Source organism: Sceloporus occidentalis, unplaced genomic scaffold (genome assembly GCF_023333645.1).
Source record: "Sceloporus occidentalis isolate IW3139 unplaced genomic scaffold, rSceOcc1.0.p SCAF_33, whole genome shotgun sequence".
NCBI classification, from domain to species: domain Eukaryota; kingdom Metazoa; phylum Chordata; class Lepidosauria; order Squamata; family Phrynosomatidae; genus Sceloporus; species Sceloporus occidentalis.
Window position 1 is genome coordinate 5254791 of NW_028317013.1, and position 18619 is coordinate 5273409.

Genomic DNA, 18619 nt, shown 5'->3' on the forward strand with positions numbered 1-18619 from the left:
CAGTCACTGAGACACTGGGAAACTTTTTGAAAACTCTGAATAGTTTACAGATATGTAGTCAAATAAGATTTGAATAGTTAGTCTTAAACCTGTGACAAAGGAAGTTAAAATTGCATGCAACTAGGGCTGAAACAACTAATCGATAAAATCGATAATAATCGATAATGAAAATCGTTGTCAACGATTTTCATTATCGATTAATCAAATCGATTTTTATCGATTATAAAAATTATAATCCTACCTCAAACAGAGATCGGATTATAACACTAGAATCCAGATCCCCCGCAACGCTGCAGGGGACCTGGATTCCCCTCACTGTCGGCCGGTCTCTCACTTCCGTCTCTCTCCCCCTCCCATACACCCCTCTGACTCCTCCCCCTCCCATACATCACTCTGCCTCTCTACCCGGCTCTGTTACTGACTTCATAGAAGCCTCAGCGTAAGTGAAGGGCAGTAACGGAGGCTGTTTGTGCGCATCGTGCAGACCCCCACCGGCTGACAGAGAATCATCCTCTCTGTCAGCCGGTGGGGGTCTGCATCGCACAGACAGCCTCCGTTACTCACCTTCACTTACGCTGAGGCTTCTATGAAGCTGCAGTGAAAGTTCCTGTCAGTAACGGAGCCGGGTAGAGAGGCAGAGCGCTGTATGGGAGGGGGGAGGAGTCAGAGGGGTGTGAAGTATGGGAGGGGGCAAAGTGGTATATGGGAGGGGGAGGAGGCAAAGTGATGTATGGGAGGGGGAGGAGGCAGAGTGGAGTATGGGAGGGGGAGGAGCCAAAGTGATGTATGGGAGGGGGAGGAGGCAGAGTGGTGTATGGGAGGGGGGAGGAGCCAGAGTGGTGTATGGGAGGGGGAGGAGCCAGAGTGGTGTATGGGATGGGGGAGGAGCCAGAGTGGTGTATGGGATGGGGGAGGAGCCAGAGTGGTGTATGGGAGGGGGAGGAGCCAGAGTGGTGTATGGGTGAGTTATAGTGGTGTATGGGGGTATTATGAATTTCAGGGCATATAGGGGGTATAAGGCATATCGATATTAGGCATATCAGGGGGGCATAAAACATATCTGGGGGTAAAAGGTATATCAGGGGGCTCAGTTGCATATCACTGGCATATAAGAGGTATAAGGGATATATGGGGGCAGAGTGGCAAGCTGGGGGTCAGATGTGCATAACCGGGGGCAGTTTGGTAAATAAAAATTTTTTAAACAAGGCTTTTTTCTCATAGTTTTTATTCAATATGAAAAATAGTTAACATATGAATTAATATTTACTAATAACTTTGTATTAAAACCTAGTTTGAGAAACACTGTGTTTGGGTTCTTGTAGCTTTTATTATTATGTCAGTAAAATAAGAAGGTGAATAGCGAGAGGCCATTGCAATAAAGAGATGAAAGTGTAAATTGTACGTTTTTTATTACATTATTTAAATTGAAAAAAAATGTAATTTTTTTATCCGATTAATCGATTAATCGAAAAAATAATCAGCCAACTAATCGATTATTAAAATAATCGTTAGTTGCAGCCCTACATGCAACCTAGCATCCTTTTGCAGAAATTACATGTTTTTTTATTTATTGGAATCAAGAACATGCTTATATATAAAAGGGATAATGTGTACACTTTTCTAACAAAAGGCTCCCTTCAGGAGAAACGGAACAAGTTCCTACAATAATATTACCTCTTAAGGTATGGGAGGTTCATGTGACACATGGAAAGTATGAAAAGTGGTATTTTACCAAACGTTTGATTTAAACACTGCATATAATGAATGCACCCCATCATCAGGGCCAAAAAGGGCTTGCTTTCCTATCGCTAAAAGAACATGTTTACTAGAAGTGACAGAGACAGTTTAACATTTACACAAATATAAAAATTAAAGAGGTGGTGAGTTACATGTAAACAGATGTACATGTTACATGCAGATCATGCAAGGATGATGCCAACATGCAGCCGCTTTCTACTGTACCATCATCAGATAGATGCAAGCTGTTTTGACAAAGCTGGTCTCAACCTATTTAAGCTTTAATTAAATGCATCTGCATAAACTACTGTTACATGGGTTACATGGATTAAACACTTGGAAGTATTTATTTGCTATGTAACTTCTGGATGCATTAAATGATTTGGATAAGATATTTAAATATATCAAAAAGTAAGCAAAATAATTAGAAAGCATAGGTGCAAAATGTCTAAAAGTTACAGCTCTATGTGCAAAATGAACACTAATTAAAATTAAAATACTTGTGGGCCCCCCCTATTCCTTCAAAATATGTTACAGCAAAAGCTTGGAACCTGAATATGTAATCTAAAAATTTAAGGAAGATGTAAACATAATTTTACCACACTTGTGATAAGCCGCTAATCCTACGGCTGCCGCCATCAATGCTGGCATCCTGTGAAATGTAAGAAGGCTCCAACCTGTACTAAATTTCAACTTATTTGTTGTGCCACATGCAATATGTTAGTGAGCAAATGCATGCAGTTTTAGCAGATGAGACAGTGAACAGATAAAGGTTCAGAAAAAAAGTTGAATCATGAGACATGCACATTTACCAAGTCTTTAAGGGAAAGACCAAGAAAAGCACGAGAAAGCCTTATTGCTGATCAGGTTTCACGTAGGAGCAGAGGCTGGAAGGAGCCAAACCTGAGGAGAAGGAAAACAAGCCTGGAACAGAATATTGACATCACCAAAGCATAGCTAGCAACAGCTTACACCAGACATTCATTAGAGATTGTGGCAGGCAGAAAAATAGTTGTTTGCAGGTTAATATTAATCTTGACTTCTTGTCGTGGAATGTTTGACACAGAAAGCGGTTATCTGCTAAACATATAGCAACTGGATCTCTAAATAAAAACATATTCATACTGGAAACGTTTTTTTTAGCTGCCAGATTAGCTAGAGGTGGGTCACTAAAGATTTTACATCAAAACAGATAATTGTAAACTGATTTTTTAGAATTTTAAAATAAAATGAAACATTGCTGTCTTGTCTTGCTCTATGGAATCTTTAGGCATTCGGGAAAAAAAGAGAAATTCTTCATTAGATGAAAGGTTGTTCCATTGGGATGAAGAAATGCCTACTTGGGGTGACCCTCACTACACTCACAGCAATTTCCTAGAGCCAAAGTAAAATAATTTATGCCGAGTATCTGTCAGATGGCCCATTCAGACCAAGACAATGTAAAGCCATGGAAATCTTTATTTGCAATATAGGGACTTAATAAATAAGAATTTATTTTTTTTATTTGTACCTTACAAGCAATCTCATGCATGGAAGTTGAATATCAATGCTCAGAAAGCACTAGCTAACTGCAATTATTTGCACTGATTTCATCGGGAGTGCATATAGAATATTTAAGGATGATTCCTGCTTACACTTCCTAGTCTCAGTGATGGCAAAACAGAAATCTTTTTGCTTACACCAATAATTAAAGAATGTGCGCAAAGATTTTCATGCAAGGACATACACTGGAGTCTGCAAAATGGACTTCAATGCGTAATTTACATGAAGAAATGGTCAACATGGTTTTTAAAGCATTTGCAATTGTGGATATAATGGGAAAACAAATAGATTAATGACTCACTGTGGTCCGGAATTAGCCCTGTTCCCGGTCTTAGTAAGAGGAGAACTTTGGTTCCCCCAGCCTGAATCAGCTCAATGGCTCGTGTGTGAGTGATGCCTTGTGTTGGTTCTCCATTAATTTCAACTATCTGGTCACCAACCTGGTAAAACAATAATATGAGTCATTGGTCACCATCGAATAGAACTGCACAGCCATACCAGGCACAACTAAACGCTTTTGTTTCTTTAAAATTTCATCAAGTAAACTGCACACACCCATCCATTTATATAAAAAAATGGTTTCAACAAGCCTTTAATGGAAAGCATAGCCTTATGACAATGGAGGGTGGTTTAGATCAGGGGAGTTCAGGGCACATGTAAGATGAAGGAAATGGTAAATGAAATATATTAAAACAAATATCTGTATTAATAGCTCTTATTCTGCTTACAGACAGTTCACATCTGTTGTTAGATTTTTTTTGCCTGTAGACTGCTGACCTGTTTTATTCTTCTGTGTCCACCCCTGTTGTTTTTTTATTACTCTTCACACATAGACAATAAAAGCATGAAGCTTCCAGAGAGGATGAGAACAATAAGAGATTTAAAAAAAAACAAAAAAAAAAAAACAGAAAGGATATAATAAACCTCTGAAGTGGAATTATCAGGGTTTAGTTTACTCAAATGTGAGTGGAAAGCAGCAAGTCAGTCCACAGTGTACCATGTGTGATTTCATGTAAACAGCAAGCAATGTCCTCAGCACGCACAATTACTGTCCATGTACACCTGGTTGACCATTACTTATAGCAACTACTTAGCAAATACACTGATGGCAGTACATAATACACAATTGCAAGATTTATAAATAGCTTTTCAGGGGCAATATGGAGCAGTCACCATGGAAAACTGAGATGAGCTGAATGTATGTTTGTTTATAAGCATATTCTCTGATGTACTTGCTTTGAGCCTTTAGTCGGAGGCCATACCCTTTTGTTGGGCCAACATTGAAAAAGATGTAAAGGTACATAAGCTTTCAGGACATCAGAGGTCTCTTCAGACAGAATTCCCTCTGACAAAAGCATCTTTTATGGTGACGGGCGAATATCGCATTTGACTTAAGACTCTATCTTGTCCTGGATCAATACAGCTATAACCATTTTCTATACCAGGGAAATTTTGGGATAACGCAGACAAAAATGTTATGAAAATTGTGAGAGTATACTTAGAAAAAAAAGAGATGAATATGGTTTGGCTGTGATTATACCTTTAGGCACAGACTGCAAAGCACTGCAAACTCTAAACAACATAAAAACGTGGTTCGGCCTAATAAACCTTACGGTCTGGAAAAAGCATACAGAAAATAATTCCACCCAGGGATATCTTTAATAAATCTGACAGTCTGGAAAAGGTGTGCGACAAGTATTCTGCTCACGGATCCCTTTGCTATTACATACAGTGTATGACAAGTAAGCAGATCCTGCACAGCTAAAGGATGTGATCTCTGCTCTCCCACACTCAATAACATCTGCCTCTGTAGACACAATATGGTGTAAATCAAATCTTCCTTTCGCCTGTGCGTTAATCATTCTAGTTGCAGGTCTGGCATCTTCCAGATGTAAAGAGAAGAATGGATAAACAAAACAACTAGCTTTCAGAAAGTAAGGAGCATTGTAGGATTTACAGAGTCAGTGCTCTTGGGGCTGCTTATTTATTAATCCCTGGGATTGTCACATTGTATTACATAGGCTCATGAGAATGTGTTGCCAGATCATTAAGTACCACTTACATGAATACGCCCGTCTTTAATGGCTGGGCCCTCTTCTGCAAGGCGGAGTATAAACAGCCCCATGTTATATTCCTTTCCTCCTCTGAGGCTGAATCCGAAGCCCCTTGGTCCTCTTTCAAGCTCTACGGGATAGCAACCTGCACTCTAAAAACAAAACCAAAATGAACACATGAAAGTAAGCAACCGTTAAGTGAACTATGATTTGGATGGTAAAAAGGACTTGTCACCAGAAACAAACCTACACTAATAAGCAACACAAATAAAAGTCGATATGCTATGAGTAGCTGATATTTCTTGCCAGTTACCTTAAGCATTCTTCTGAGCAGCCACAGGACATGTTTTATAAACAAAGTCGAAATAAAGTTTGATTTCAGCTCATTTAATCCCATCACCTTCAGCTAAAGAGGGGAACTGGTGGGTATAACAGATGTACAAAAGGGGGCTATTAAAAAAAATAAGTTTAATCACTGTTACTATGTGGTTTGGTATATAGGGGGACAGAGGAAAAAATTCTTTTTTGTATTTAGACCATTATAATGTTATCAGCACATTTTTTCCATGCCTAGGGACGTGAATAGCTAATATGTCTTGAAAAATATATAGGTTTCCCGAGGTAAAGTGTAACCTTTACCTCGGGAAACCTATATATGGTTGTCACCTAAATCTAAGTATAGCAAAAACTATACAAATTGGCCTAGCCTTCCATGGTTTAACACCTGGAACTGAAAAACGTAAATGTTTCTATCACATCAACTCTCTCAAGTCTCCTTCAAGCTATACATATTGAGACATAAAAGATTGCTGAAAGCAGTTGTAAGTAGGAAATTCACTAATCAAGTTTATGCTTTCATCCAATGAATAAGTCTACGGGTCCTTTAAAAATGTATCATTTTTTTTTAGCAGTAGCCCATCCTATTATATAAAAAGAAGGTTAAGATGAACATGGTTAAGGGAGGACAGTATGGCAACATGATATTTACACTGGGAACACCATGTCTTGTTACAGTCCTCAAAAGTTAATGAATCTCTTGAGAATACAGTCAAGCTTCTCCATAAAGACATTACATCCTCTTATTGTACTCCACCAAAATAGGACGTATTAATTAATTTCACAGCTGCTGCACTTCACACGGAAGTCCTCCTGTGTCAAGAACACGGGTGATGGACAGAGTTAGGGATAGTTTTCTTTTTCCTCCTGATTTTGCACAGAACATAGATGAATTTACTGCACCAAGTTAGAGTTCAATACAGAGAACGAATGTATGTTATAATTGTTTTCAATAAAATGTCCATTACCTTTGACTCAGATGACCAAGACATTTGTTTTAAGCAGCAACAAGATCCTTTTGTGGACACTTTTCCTTTAAATAAACCTGGTTTTAGTTAACAGGCTGCTTTCAAAACCTGGCTAAGTAAAAGTCAGAAGGCTTGAATGGAGACAATCAAGAACATGATTGAGAAAGCATTATATAAACTGCCCTTTCACTTTTGTATTTACGGTGTGATATTTAAAATGATCTACAAAGATATAATGGGTTTCTTGCTGTTCCTTTTTGATATATTGGAGACAAGTGGTCTTTAAATTGTTTAAATGGACACTCGAGTTAGTTAGGGTTCCTTCCTAGTTGGCTGAAGGGTGAAACGGCTAATATTTTACTGTTATAAGAGACAACATGGTGCCATTGATCGCACAAGTTATTATACGCTGACACATTCAATGGAAATATAAGGCATGAGGCGTTGTCCAGCAGTCGGCATGCGAACTACAACTTTTTACTACCCAACGCAGCTTTGGAGGATGATAGGAACTGATTTTAACAAGAGCTGACACTCTGACAGCTGTACAAGAGTGATGTAGGGCTTTTGATGCCAGAAGGCTGTTAGTTCAAATAACTTTCATTCCATACCTGGGAGTGTCGGCTTCCTGCAGGCACAGGGAGTCCAGTGTCACACTTGTGATCAGGCCATAAAAAACGGTAGGAAGCAGAAGGGTCTGCCTTACTGCCATCAGCATCTAAGGTGCTCCTGTAGACAAGAAGAAGAGCTCATTAGAGCTACTGCAGCACCCGAGAAGACATTTTATGATATAATACCATACATCAATAACACAAACATATTTTATCTACTACCTACAAAAGCAACAGAGAGAAAACAACACAGGCATACAAATCACTAAAAGGCCCAATACTTTTACTAAACATGGAGGCTCCCAGGCACTGGGTATTATATTATACAGGAAGCCTCCACTAAGTAAGCAATAATTGGTGAACATCTAGTAATTTTACCTTTCCAAAGTCCCGTAGTTGGGCTGCGCTTGTCCCATGGCTCGGTGTTGTGGAGCTGGGCTCTGTCTTGCAGAATTGGTGCCTGATGGTGGACCTCTGTGTTCTGATGGACCAAACAACAAATCAGTGCATGCATGTTAATGACAGGAGTATTTAATAACCAAATCATTAAAAAAAATACATTTAGCATACTAATCATGCCCATCGCTGCTTACAATGCATTGCATGTCTTTGGTTTACAAGGTTAGTCGAAGGGAAGAGGGATGTGTCATTTTATTTCATATGTGAAGATAGGATTCAGTTTTTACCCTTGGGGAGAGTTGTTGAAGATGTAGCCTTTTTGTACTATTTTTGACTGATTTCTCTGAATCCCTTCCTGAGCAAGAGTGGAGGTAATAAGGGAGCTAGGAATTTGTGTATGGCCCTGACATTACTTTTTTATTATTAAGGTGGGTTGGATTTTTCATGAGCATTATAAATGCCTTTGTGTGTATATGTCGACCTATGATACACAGAGCTTTGCACAATGAATGTTCAGTTAATATTAACATTTTATACACCGGAGGTTAATTATAAACTGCAATAACCGTGCAAAGTTTGAAGTGATCTTATCACTATAGCAACCAATGGAATGGCCCAATCAGAAAGAACACTTGACTGGTTGTTATGGCGATAAGGCCACTTTTCAAACGTTGCAGCATAATCACAGTTCAGAATTAATATCCAGTGTATCATGAGACATTATCTGGTTCTCTCTTCTAATGCAGTTACGCTGATGTTAAGTAGGGAAGGCAGGAATAGAAAGCCTTCTATAGTTTAATAACTGAAGCAGACATGTATATATAAGGTGTACTCAGTTTAAATGACACCTACTCTTCTATTAAGTTAAATTCATTCTATGTGAAAAAGAAAAGTCAGTCGGAAAGATGACACTTAGCGCGAATTCTATTCTCTCACTTTGGCAGAGAAAAGATAATTTTTTTTAACATTAGGTATGTAATGATCTGTACACTTAAAAAAAAATCACACCACGATCCAGAATTTCATGTCCCATTGCACTCCTTTAAAAGAGTTTGGTGTTAAACTGACTAAAGTCCTGTTAGAAAGTAAAACAATATGATTAGAAGCATGTACATGAGGAAGGCATGCCCCTAAATAAATAATAATGGTACTCTAGGCAACATGTCTCTTCTGCCTTATGAAGAATAAGGTCCCAAGAGGTTAAAGGTAACAAGTGTGCATGCAGTAATGAACTGGAAGACTTTGAATACAGCTCTCAACAAGTCACCTGTTTGTGTGGAACACAGAGATTTTGAATTTTTTTTTGTTTGCATAGTTCTAAATATTTCATAAAATGTTTTGCACATTAATTTGACAACTCTCGGAATGGGCTGAAAAGGATAATCCTAGTTGTATGTAGAAGAAGAAACAATATTTATGATATATAAGGTTCAATCATCTGTGATTAGTATTATTTATTGTTTTATATAGCGCCATCCTATTCCATAGCATTGTACATTGTGTGATTATAGCACAGTTACAGCTACGCTAAATAACCAGCACCCAAGTTGTCCAGGCTTTCACCATTTCATATAGTTCCATCAACTAGACACATCATATGCAATAGTTAAGTCAAACCAAAACAGTACTATAAAGTACCTCCAATGCTCTAAAGTATTTTGCCCATGTTTTATATGCCAAACAACCAAATGTAAGGTGTAGGAGACACATAATATGCATTTGCGCTTTTTCTTCTATTTCAAATAATTTTCCCTTTGTCCATAGACTAATTGCTCTGTGACAGCCTAACAAGCAAGCCTTTCAATTACGTCTTTTATATGGGCCCTTTCACGCGCTGTGTGGTCTGAATAACAAAACGTACAGATAATGCTACGGTTGGAGCCATAACATAATCCATCCTCGTAGCCTCTGATAGAGCCCTGCTATGCCATAATTTAAAACATGGGTAAGATACTAATATAACAATTACCTAGCTGCGCACACACTGTACACCGTTGCAGTCAACCCCCCGAGTACACAGATAAACCAAATCACTGCTCTGCCTGCTAGCGTAGAGGTAAAAGCAAAGTAATACAAATTCACCTAGCACGGCCATGCAAAGGTTTGGCTTCCTTCCAAATATCTCTGCTCTGTTCAGGCCACACACCAGCTGTGCACAGAGATAACAACTGCGTAAGATCAGAAACACGACCGAGAAACCGGGAAAACGATGAAACGTTTAGCTGGCGTCTAATATGGCTCTCCCATTCAGTGAAAGTGCCGCTAAACTCTTCATTTTGAGCTGCCAGTGAGGCTTAAATCCAAGAGCACTGCTGTTATGATGAGAGACAATGTTTAATATATATATATATAAAATTCTGTGTACACACTTTGTACATTAATGAAATGTACATTTATGCACAGAAAACACTTCTACTGATGTCTTCTTAATTGGTAGGACATGAGACTATCCTCTTAAGTAATAGATATTTCTATTTTAGTTAACAATGGATAGAGGTCACGGAGCAACTATTCTTGAAATAGCAAGGATGAGCAGATACATAGATTGCTCATCCTTGCTCATTGATAGCTAAAGAACTACCAACTTGCCATGTTTGAAAGTGAGGGATGGCTGACTGTCTCTTCCTTCATAAACAACTTCCAAGGCCTCATGCCTCCTTGCTCAGTCATAATCCCAAAGCTTTATAAAACGGCTCATTCATAGCCAAAGAACTACCAACGTGCCAAGTTTGACCAGTGAGGAATGGCCGACTGTCTCTTCCTCTATAAACACCTTCCAAGGCCTCATGCCTCCGTCATGATCCCAAAGCATTATAAAATGGCAAGAAAGATGCTCTACAATTAACATTTTCACTGTAACCATTCAATATAAGTTTTTTTTCCCACAACCATTAAAACACATTCCCATAATAAAAAAAATTGTGTAAGAAGTATAGCACTCAATTCTACAAGAGATATTTACATTCACTCCATATGACTGAATTTACCACAAAATGACAAATGGAATTGTCAACCTCTTGAATAAATTAATTTCCACATTGTTTATATGTATACACTGTATATATGTGTGTATTATATACATACATATATATATATATATATATATATATATATATATATATATATATATATATATAATACACACACACACACAGATATACACAGGGAGATGGGAGAAAGATCCCAGAAAAAAGCAAAATATTATATGACTTTTTTTATTGAAACAAATTGCATTAAAAACACTTTTTAATGAAAACAGGTGACTTTTAAAAATACCAAAAGCCTCTCTGTGTCATTAAATATTTAAGAGCAGGTAAATTAAACCTTTGATATTTTCATGCATAGAATGACTGCAAGTCTAATATTTGCACTGAAATGAGATGGAACCCTTGTGCTAATCCATCTGCTAGCTGGCTTAAGGTACTTATTATATGAAAATGGGCAAAGCCATTTATCTGGCAAAGGAATTTATGATGCTTCTAATTAAACCGTGAAGCAACAGTCTTGAATAAATTGTAGGAGTAGGAGCAAGCAGATGTATATTTTATACTCCTGCCTCGAGAACGTACTGCTGAGAAAAATTGCAGGAAAAAAAGACGCACTTGGAAAAGCACATCTCGTATCAGAATTATAGTTTAACTCACAGCGAATAAATGTAGTGTACTTTCTAAACCAAAACCCTTCATGACCTACTTAAAAACCAAGCTGTGCTTGATGCCCTTTGAAGCAGATTATCTGCATTTTGCTTCCACTGGCGGGATCTGATTCTAAAAGGCCCAAAGCCTATTGTAGAGTACTTGTATGCTGGCAATGGCATGGCAAGTAGATGGCACATGGGCAAAGATTTACCGTGAAGGTCTGCGAGGGAAAACATGTTTTTATCTTTTGATTTTTAATGCTATACAAAGAATACAGTGAAGTACCTAAACATTATGTCTCTGCAGCAGCTTTGTTTACCGAAAAAAAGCAGACAAAGGCATTCATTCAAGTCAAGTCACAAATCTGATTGGAGTGACCACAATTTCCCCCAACATACCTATAGGAAAAAAGTTTTACCAGTAAATGTTAATTCATGTAAACTACTTTTTTTTGATAAAAGCTATGATTGAGAAAAATATTTTTTTGTTTTTATTTCCTTGTATTTTCCATCTTGCCCCCCAGTTACGCACATCGGCCCCCAGGTTTGCCATTCCAATATGGCACTGTGGCCCATGATATGCCTTTTAACCCTCTATATGCCACTGTGCCCCATGATATGCCTTTTAACCCTCTAAATGCCACTGTGCCCCATGATATGCCTTTTAACCCTCTAAATGCCACTGTGCCCCATGGTATGCCTTTTGACCCCCTATGTGCCACTCTGCCTCCAGAAATGCCTTATACCCCTATATCCCACTCTGGCATTTAGGGGGTTAAAAGGCATATTATGGGGCAGAGTGGCATATAGGGAGGTAAAAGGCATTTCAGTAGGAAGAGTGGCGTTAAGGGGGTTAAAAGGCATTTCATACAGCACTCTGCCTCCAGAAATGCCCTATGCCCCCATTTAACACCCCCCCACACACCCCCACCGGTGCTTCCGACTCCCTGCTGTATTGCCGGGGCAGCGGGTTGACGTCTACGCGATTCGCGTAGGCAACGTCAGCTGCAACTGGAAGGAGGTGGAGTTAGCAGCGGGGGTTTGTCTGCGTCCATCGCGCAGACCTTCCCCGGCTGTCAGAGATCAGAGTTCCCCATGCTGATCTCTGACAGCCGGGGAAGATCTGCGCGATGGACGCAGACAACCCCCGCTGCTAACCGCACCTCCTCCCAGCTGCAGCAGACGTTGCCTACGCGAATCGCGTAGACGTCAACCCGCTGCCCCCGGCTACACAGCAGGAAATTGGAAGCACCGGTAAGTGTGTGTGGGGTGGGGGGGGTGTTAAATGGGGGGGAGACAGGAGGATCCAGGTCCCCTGCAGCGGTGCGGGGGATCTGGATCTTAGTCTCATGGTCAGACCTCTATTTGAGACGACCCCGATTAGAGTTATAACTATACACAGGAACTTCCCAGGGCAATCTACCCAGACCTTTCCCCTCTTCTGAGGGTGGAACTGTGCGTGGGGAAATTTGGCGGAGACTGTTTGGGGAGTTGGTGTGACCACACATCACTACCCTGTGCGGAGAAAAAAGAAACTGGCCCTGGAAGGCAGGGCTCCGTCTGGAGACTCGGAGTCATCCCCAAGGATTTTCCTAGATATGCCTAGAAAAAAATGAACCTTAACATGGGATCCATAAGGTCCTAAAAGCTTATCTGACTCTTCATCATCTTCTGTGTTTTGAGAGGAGTCTGAGAAACAATACAAGATGAAATCCTGACCGTACTAACAATTTTTTAATTATTCTGTAGACAATGACATGATATAGGATATGGACACAGTGAAACGTGACGATAACACAGAGACGTGACCATTTAAAGTACATATAGCTAATGGCAATGAAGTTTGACAATGTTTTTTGCTACTAACCTTCTTCCGCAATTACTGTCAGGGTAACCGTGTTTCCAGCATCCTTTATGAGTTGTACAATGTTATCATGAGACAGCTCCACAATAGATTGCCCATTCACGGCTGATATTCGGTCACCCACTTTAAGCTTCCTGCAGCGATCTGCGGGGCTAAATTCTATCACACGTCCAATCTTATGTGGGATCACTGGGGGTGAATAAAAATAAAAAAACACCAATTGTATCTTAGGTCCCTTACGTATAAAACCGTCCAACAAAGTTAGAAACATTACATAATGTAATGTTCTCCAGCTTTTCTCCAGACATTCTATTTCTATATTATATATTACATAAAGTATTGCAAGTTCTGACTCTCCATTAGTGATTCCACCCTAGTAGGGATTTTTTTGTAACAAGAATTATACAGAACATATGTATGATATTGATTTCTTTTTTTCTGTATTGGTCCCACAATTAAGGCTCAAGAGCACCTCATACAATTCCCTACCTAATGCAACTAATAGCCATCTTACTGCCTCTGTATATTGTATGGATTCTATGGTACAACTGAACTTAAACCAGGTAAACGCAAAAAGAAAACCAAACAAAAAAAACAAATATATAACATTGTTAATTTATATATATGTATTTTTTTTTTTTTTTACTTTATTTAACATGAAGGATGTTAAATAAAGTTAAAAAAAAAAAAAAAAAAAAGATGTTTTAATCCCCGGCAGGTGCCCCTGCTGCCATGGTGACCTGTGCAGCCGCACAGGTCACACACCTCTAAGGCCGGCCCTGCGCGGGATCTTGTGATCCCGGTTGCTGATCTCACGCGGGCCGCACCTCGGGTGCCACTGGCCGCATTTGGCCCGCGGGCCACATGTTGGACGCCCCTGTTAGAGAGGAACTGCACCTTTACACTTAAATATTAAGGAGAGATTCTGGGTTCAGAGCTAAACTCTTGTTCTCTCTCTCTCAGCATCTCAAGGTATTACGCAACATCTGTTAGAGCACAATATGAACAACTTCAATATAATACATAGCAGGAGTGTATTCTTTTTGAAGCCCAGCCAGATGGATTTCCATTTCAAAAACATTATTATGGCTATAACAACATAATAAATGTTTTTATTTGAGTGCCATGTAGACATGATATTGTAACTTAATAGATTCTGGAGTTGAGGATTGATAGGCTTGATTCGATATAAATATTACCTCGTGATAACATAGGTTAAAAATTAGAGCTCATGCTCTAAAATCAATTTAGTGGTCATAAAATCTAGACTGTGACCACTGGAAAATGCAATGATAGCTATCTATTTAATGGGACCAATACAAAATCCTAAACGGATATATTTTAGATTTTCTATGTAATCAAAAACTATGTTTAGAAATCTGTAGACAGGTTGAATATAACTGCACCACAGAAAAGATTTCACTTGGCTTTTGTTATCTTTTGTGTCTTCGAAGTGGTTTAGTGTAATCTATATGAATATACACATACATATATACACACACATAGTAACTGTACATTTATAAATTTTTTTATGTGAAACACATAGGCTGATTGAATTTCAGGTGCTGCTTCTCATACCTCCAGGAGGGGGCTTATTTTTGGAAGTCAGGATGACAAATCCAAAGCCTTCATTTTCTTTACGTTGCAGCACAACATCATAGGCTTCTGCTGGCGGTTTGGGAACACTAGCGACTTCAATTCTGTTGAGCCTGGGAGAACCATTCAGAGCAGGAGGTGTATGTAGGAGGTCTTCCTCTTCCTGCTGTTTATCTAGCGGTCGTATAAATTAACAAGCATCAACAAAGTACTCTCATTTAGTACCAATGCATATTTCAGATTATAACACGCTAGAGCACACAAAAGCTTGGAAATTATATAAAAACGTTTAAATACATAAAGGGACACTCAACAACGGACACAGTTCTTTAGAGTACGAAAGGATGCTGTCATCCAAAAGCAGCAAAGAAAAAGTAAAAAAAAAGAAAATTTTCCAACATGTCTCCTACCGGTGTAATAGATCTGCCTTCTGACTGTAAGAAGCACGTGGCCATTTCGAGCTGCGTTGGTCATCAGGTCCAGCACCTGCTTATGGGACTTTCCCTTCACAGGGACTCCATCAATACAGATGAGTTCATCCGCTGCACGGAGACGTCCGTCCTTTTCAGCAGCTCCCAAAGGAATGATAGCTCCAATGTAAATCTACAACATGTGAGGAGGGGGTAGGAACGTCAATACTCATCCTTAATGTACAGATCAAACGTATGCTGAAAGGATTGAGATGCACAGCTTTTAATTAAATCCAGTTACAGAACTACCTACAGTTTGGGTTTGTGTTTGTCAATCAGCGTAATTGTCTTTTAGATATCCAAAAGCTAAATACTGAGCATGGCAGCAGACAGCATTATCTAATTAATTAAACTGTCCTAACATTATCCCCCTTCTCCCCAATACACTCTAACATAGGTTGTCTGAACCAATCATTGTTAAATTAAGGACAGGGTAGAAGTAACTTAATGGGCAGAAATAAGCATGTACAGCCTGAGAATAGAGTTTTAATAAGATGGATCTTCCCATGGAATACACATAAGGTGGCATTTTGACAAATCTATATTATTTATTTTATGTAGGTTTATTTAGTCTATGGAATTGTAAAATGTAGGAGCTGGGAAAAGTGATTGAATAGTTGTATAGAATTTAAGGGAGAACTCCCCTTATACTTTTATATGCATTAGGTATTGTAAAGAATAGGTATTGTAACATTTGTTGCCCCCCCCAAAATAAGATAAAAAGTAACTTTATAATTTCTGCATTTCACGCAAGCACTCGCCCACCAATACGGCTCTGCTATCTGAGAAGCTAGTTATTGTCACTTGGATCTATTGGAAATCAGGGCATGGAACAAGCGACACAGTTCGCAACGTAATCATGTAAATGTTAATGCTGCCAATGGCATAGAACGGCCTTACTGAAGGCAACTATAGTAGTTGAAAAGCAAAATGCGCCTGTATTTGTAACAATACGTCGGCTTCACAAAAAGCGCTTCTGATGTCAGCCTGGGCTTGTACCGCTGCTTAATGTCTAAAGTCTGAACTCAAGCGGTGTGAATACTACTGCATGTAAAACAGGAATGATGCAACACTCATTCAAAACTTCATATAAGTTTCCCTCTTCTACTTCAAGTCAAAAAAACCCTACTTAGCCCTAACAATGTAAATAAGCCATACAGAAAAAGGGCGACAGTTCCTCTGTGAAATTTTGCACAAAAATGCAAAAGCCATAGAAAAAGGTGTCTTCATTTAGGATTATAATGGGAAGGAATGGAAACAGCTTTTAAAACAGTATTCCTAATGCTTTTCAGTTAACACTCGATTTAATAGGGCTGACGATGGAAGCATATTACCAAAACATAACTTTTAAGTGGCATGAGAAGAATGAATCAGCTCTGCCCTTTGTAAGACAGAGGGTTAAAAAGAAAATCCACTGTATGTTTTCCTCATTAATAATCCTGTGTACTTCGAGCTTTGTTGTAATTCTCTCTGCTGTCTGCACACAAATTGATATTTGTGGTGCTTGCGGTAGAGGTTCTGTCAGATAGAGTCGCATTGATGGGATTAGGCGATCGGACCCAGTTTAGTACGAGATATTAAGCTTCCCACTCTAGATCAAGATACACAACAAAAACAAGCCATCCACCCATTTTTGGCAGATAAACAAAAATTGATTATACCGATCTTTGCGCCACACTCCCAGACCTGTTCTACTTGTCTGTATACATATGTTTTCTTTTCTTTTTTTATGTATAAGACATTGATACAAAAGCTCTGTAAAGGGTATTGTATATGCAGGACACATAAACTGCAACAATAAATGAGAAAAAACAATACACTAAAAATGTGTTCCACAATAATGCTCCTTTAACATCACAACTGGGTTGTATTAGCTCTCACGCCTACAACAGTTGATGTCGAATAGGTGAGATCCATGCACAACTCCAGTGAAAAGTGATTTAGTTATTCACTAAAGAGTCCCAGAAGGACAGGTTCAGAGTGGCTGTCTGACCCACAATGCAAATGCCCAGTGGGGCATTGTGGGATAGCACACCCCAACTGCCCATGTGTCTGCTTGGGCATCTGACATATCATGGTCGATCTAAAAGTGTACGTATCCAGCATCCAGCTGCACATCTGTGATTTAGTGGCTGCTGACCTTAGACTGCCAGTACCCAGCGCGGTCCTGCAAGGAGAATTTGCTTCATTGAGTATTGGCACTGTAGTGATGCGATTATTCTCAGATCACAAGAAGATGGAATCAGATCTCTTATTTCTTATATTTTTTCAACTCTCAAACCAGAAATATATAAAAAGATCAAAACAAATGAAAAGTAGAAAAAAAAAAAAAAACACCAAACTTTTGTGATTGCTTCCATGCAATATATCAAATAGAGAATAACCCTGTCTGTAGTACATCAGCTTCAGAGAGCCCCTGGCTTCTGTCTCAATTTCACTGCCCATCTCGAACGATGTAGGAAATCTCATTATCTCTCTGTGCTCCTGACACTGGAAATGAACTTGTGTCACCTGTATCAACCCCACAGACATTATATCTAAACTATTCCAACTTGAGTTGAAGTTAGATGTCTTCCTCGATTACACTAACTTATAGCGAAGACACACAGCACAAAACAAATGTACAGCACAGCATGCAGTCTTCACAGTTAACGTAAAAAAGAATTTCCACCCTGAGCACAAGGTCACTTAATTATTCACCCCTGTATGTCTGTTTGTCATTACATCCCGAGGCCAGAAGTAATAATTCCATTCACTACTCAATGTCTATTATTGTAACTCAAGGTCTTTAAAGTGTATTCTTTCGACATAAAACTTTGCCAAGGTTAGCAAAATTTCAGTGATGAGATAGCTGTTAAAGAAGATGCCCACACATGCGCATGCGCTAGGAACAGGGGGATGTATGTGGCGCTATATAAAATACGTAACTGCTGTGCACTTATTTACGCATACGCAAGTAGCACTCACCGCCTGGTCTGGGCCATCTCCTCCAAGGACCCGAAATCCAAAGCCTGACTCTTGCTTTCGAAGGAAAACATCCAGATCCTTTGTATTTGGAGCTTAAAAGAAACAGCAAGATAGCATGAAGGTGAGAGAGGCTCAATAATGGATAAAAAAAAAAAAAAGACAGAAAGAAGTACATCTAGTGTTTTATTAGTCATACAGCTAGCAGAAAAGAGACAATAAACCTGCCAGAATCCTGTGGTCTGCAATCACAATTTAAAGCGGAAGAGTCATCAAGCTATCAAATACATTAAAATACCACATATGACTGATATTCTAGTACTAGAGTTACCATATTTACTCGATTATAAGACAACCCTGTTTATAAGATGACCCCTCAAAATTTGAATATTAATTTAGGGAAAAAAGAAAAAGACCTGAATATAAGACTTCCCTATAAGT

General features: G+C 39.1%; 1 protein-coding gene across 1 annotated transcript in view; it reads right to left on the minus strand.

Moving 5' to 3' along the window:
- Positions 1-2590: 2590 nt before the first annotated feature.
- Positions 2591-18619, minus strand: part of LOC149298379 (membrane-associated guanylate kinase, WW and PDZ domain-containing protein 3) — a 152919-nt gene continuing 136890 nt past the window's right edge. The window contains exons 13-21 of the mRNA XM_089487457.1: positions 18182-18273; positions 15155-15347; positions 14727-14918; positions 13152-13337; positions 7631-7729; positions 7249-7319; positions 5342-5485; positions 3581-3719; positions 2591-2640 (exon numbers count right to left, since the gene is read on the minus strand). Of these exons, the coding sequence (XP_089343583.1) occupies positions 2591-2640; positions 3581-3719; positions 5342-5485; positions 7249-7319; positions 7631-7729; positions 13152-13337; positions 14727-14918; positions 15155-15347; positions 18182-18273 (1166 nt within the window). The remainder of the gene's footprint in view (positions 2641-3580; positions 3720-5341; positions 5486-7248; positions 7320-7630; positions 7730-13151; positions 13338-14726; positions 14919-15154; positions 15348-18181; positions 18274-18619) is intronic.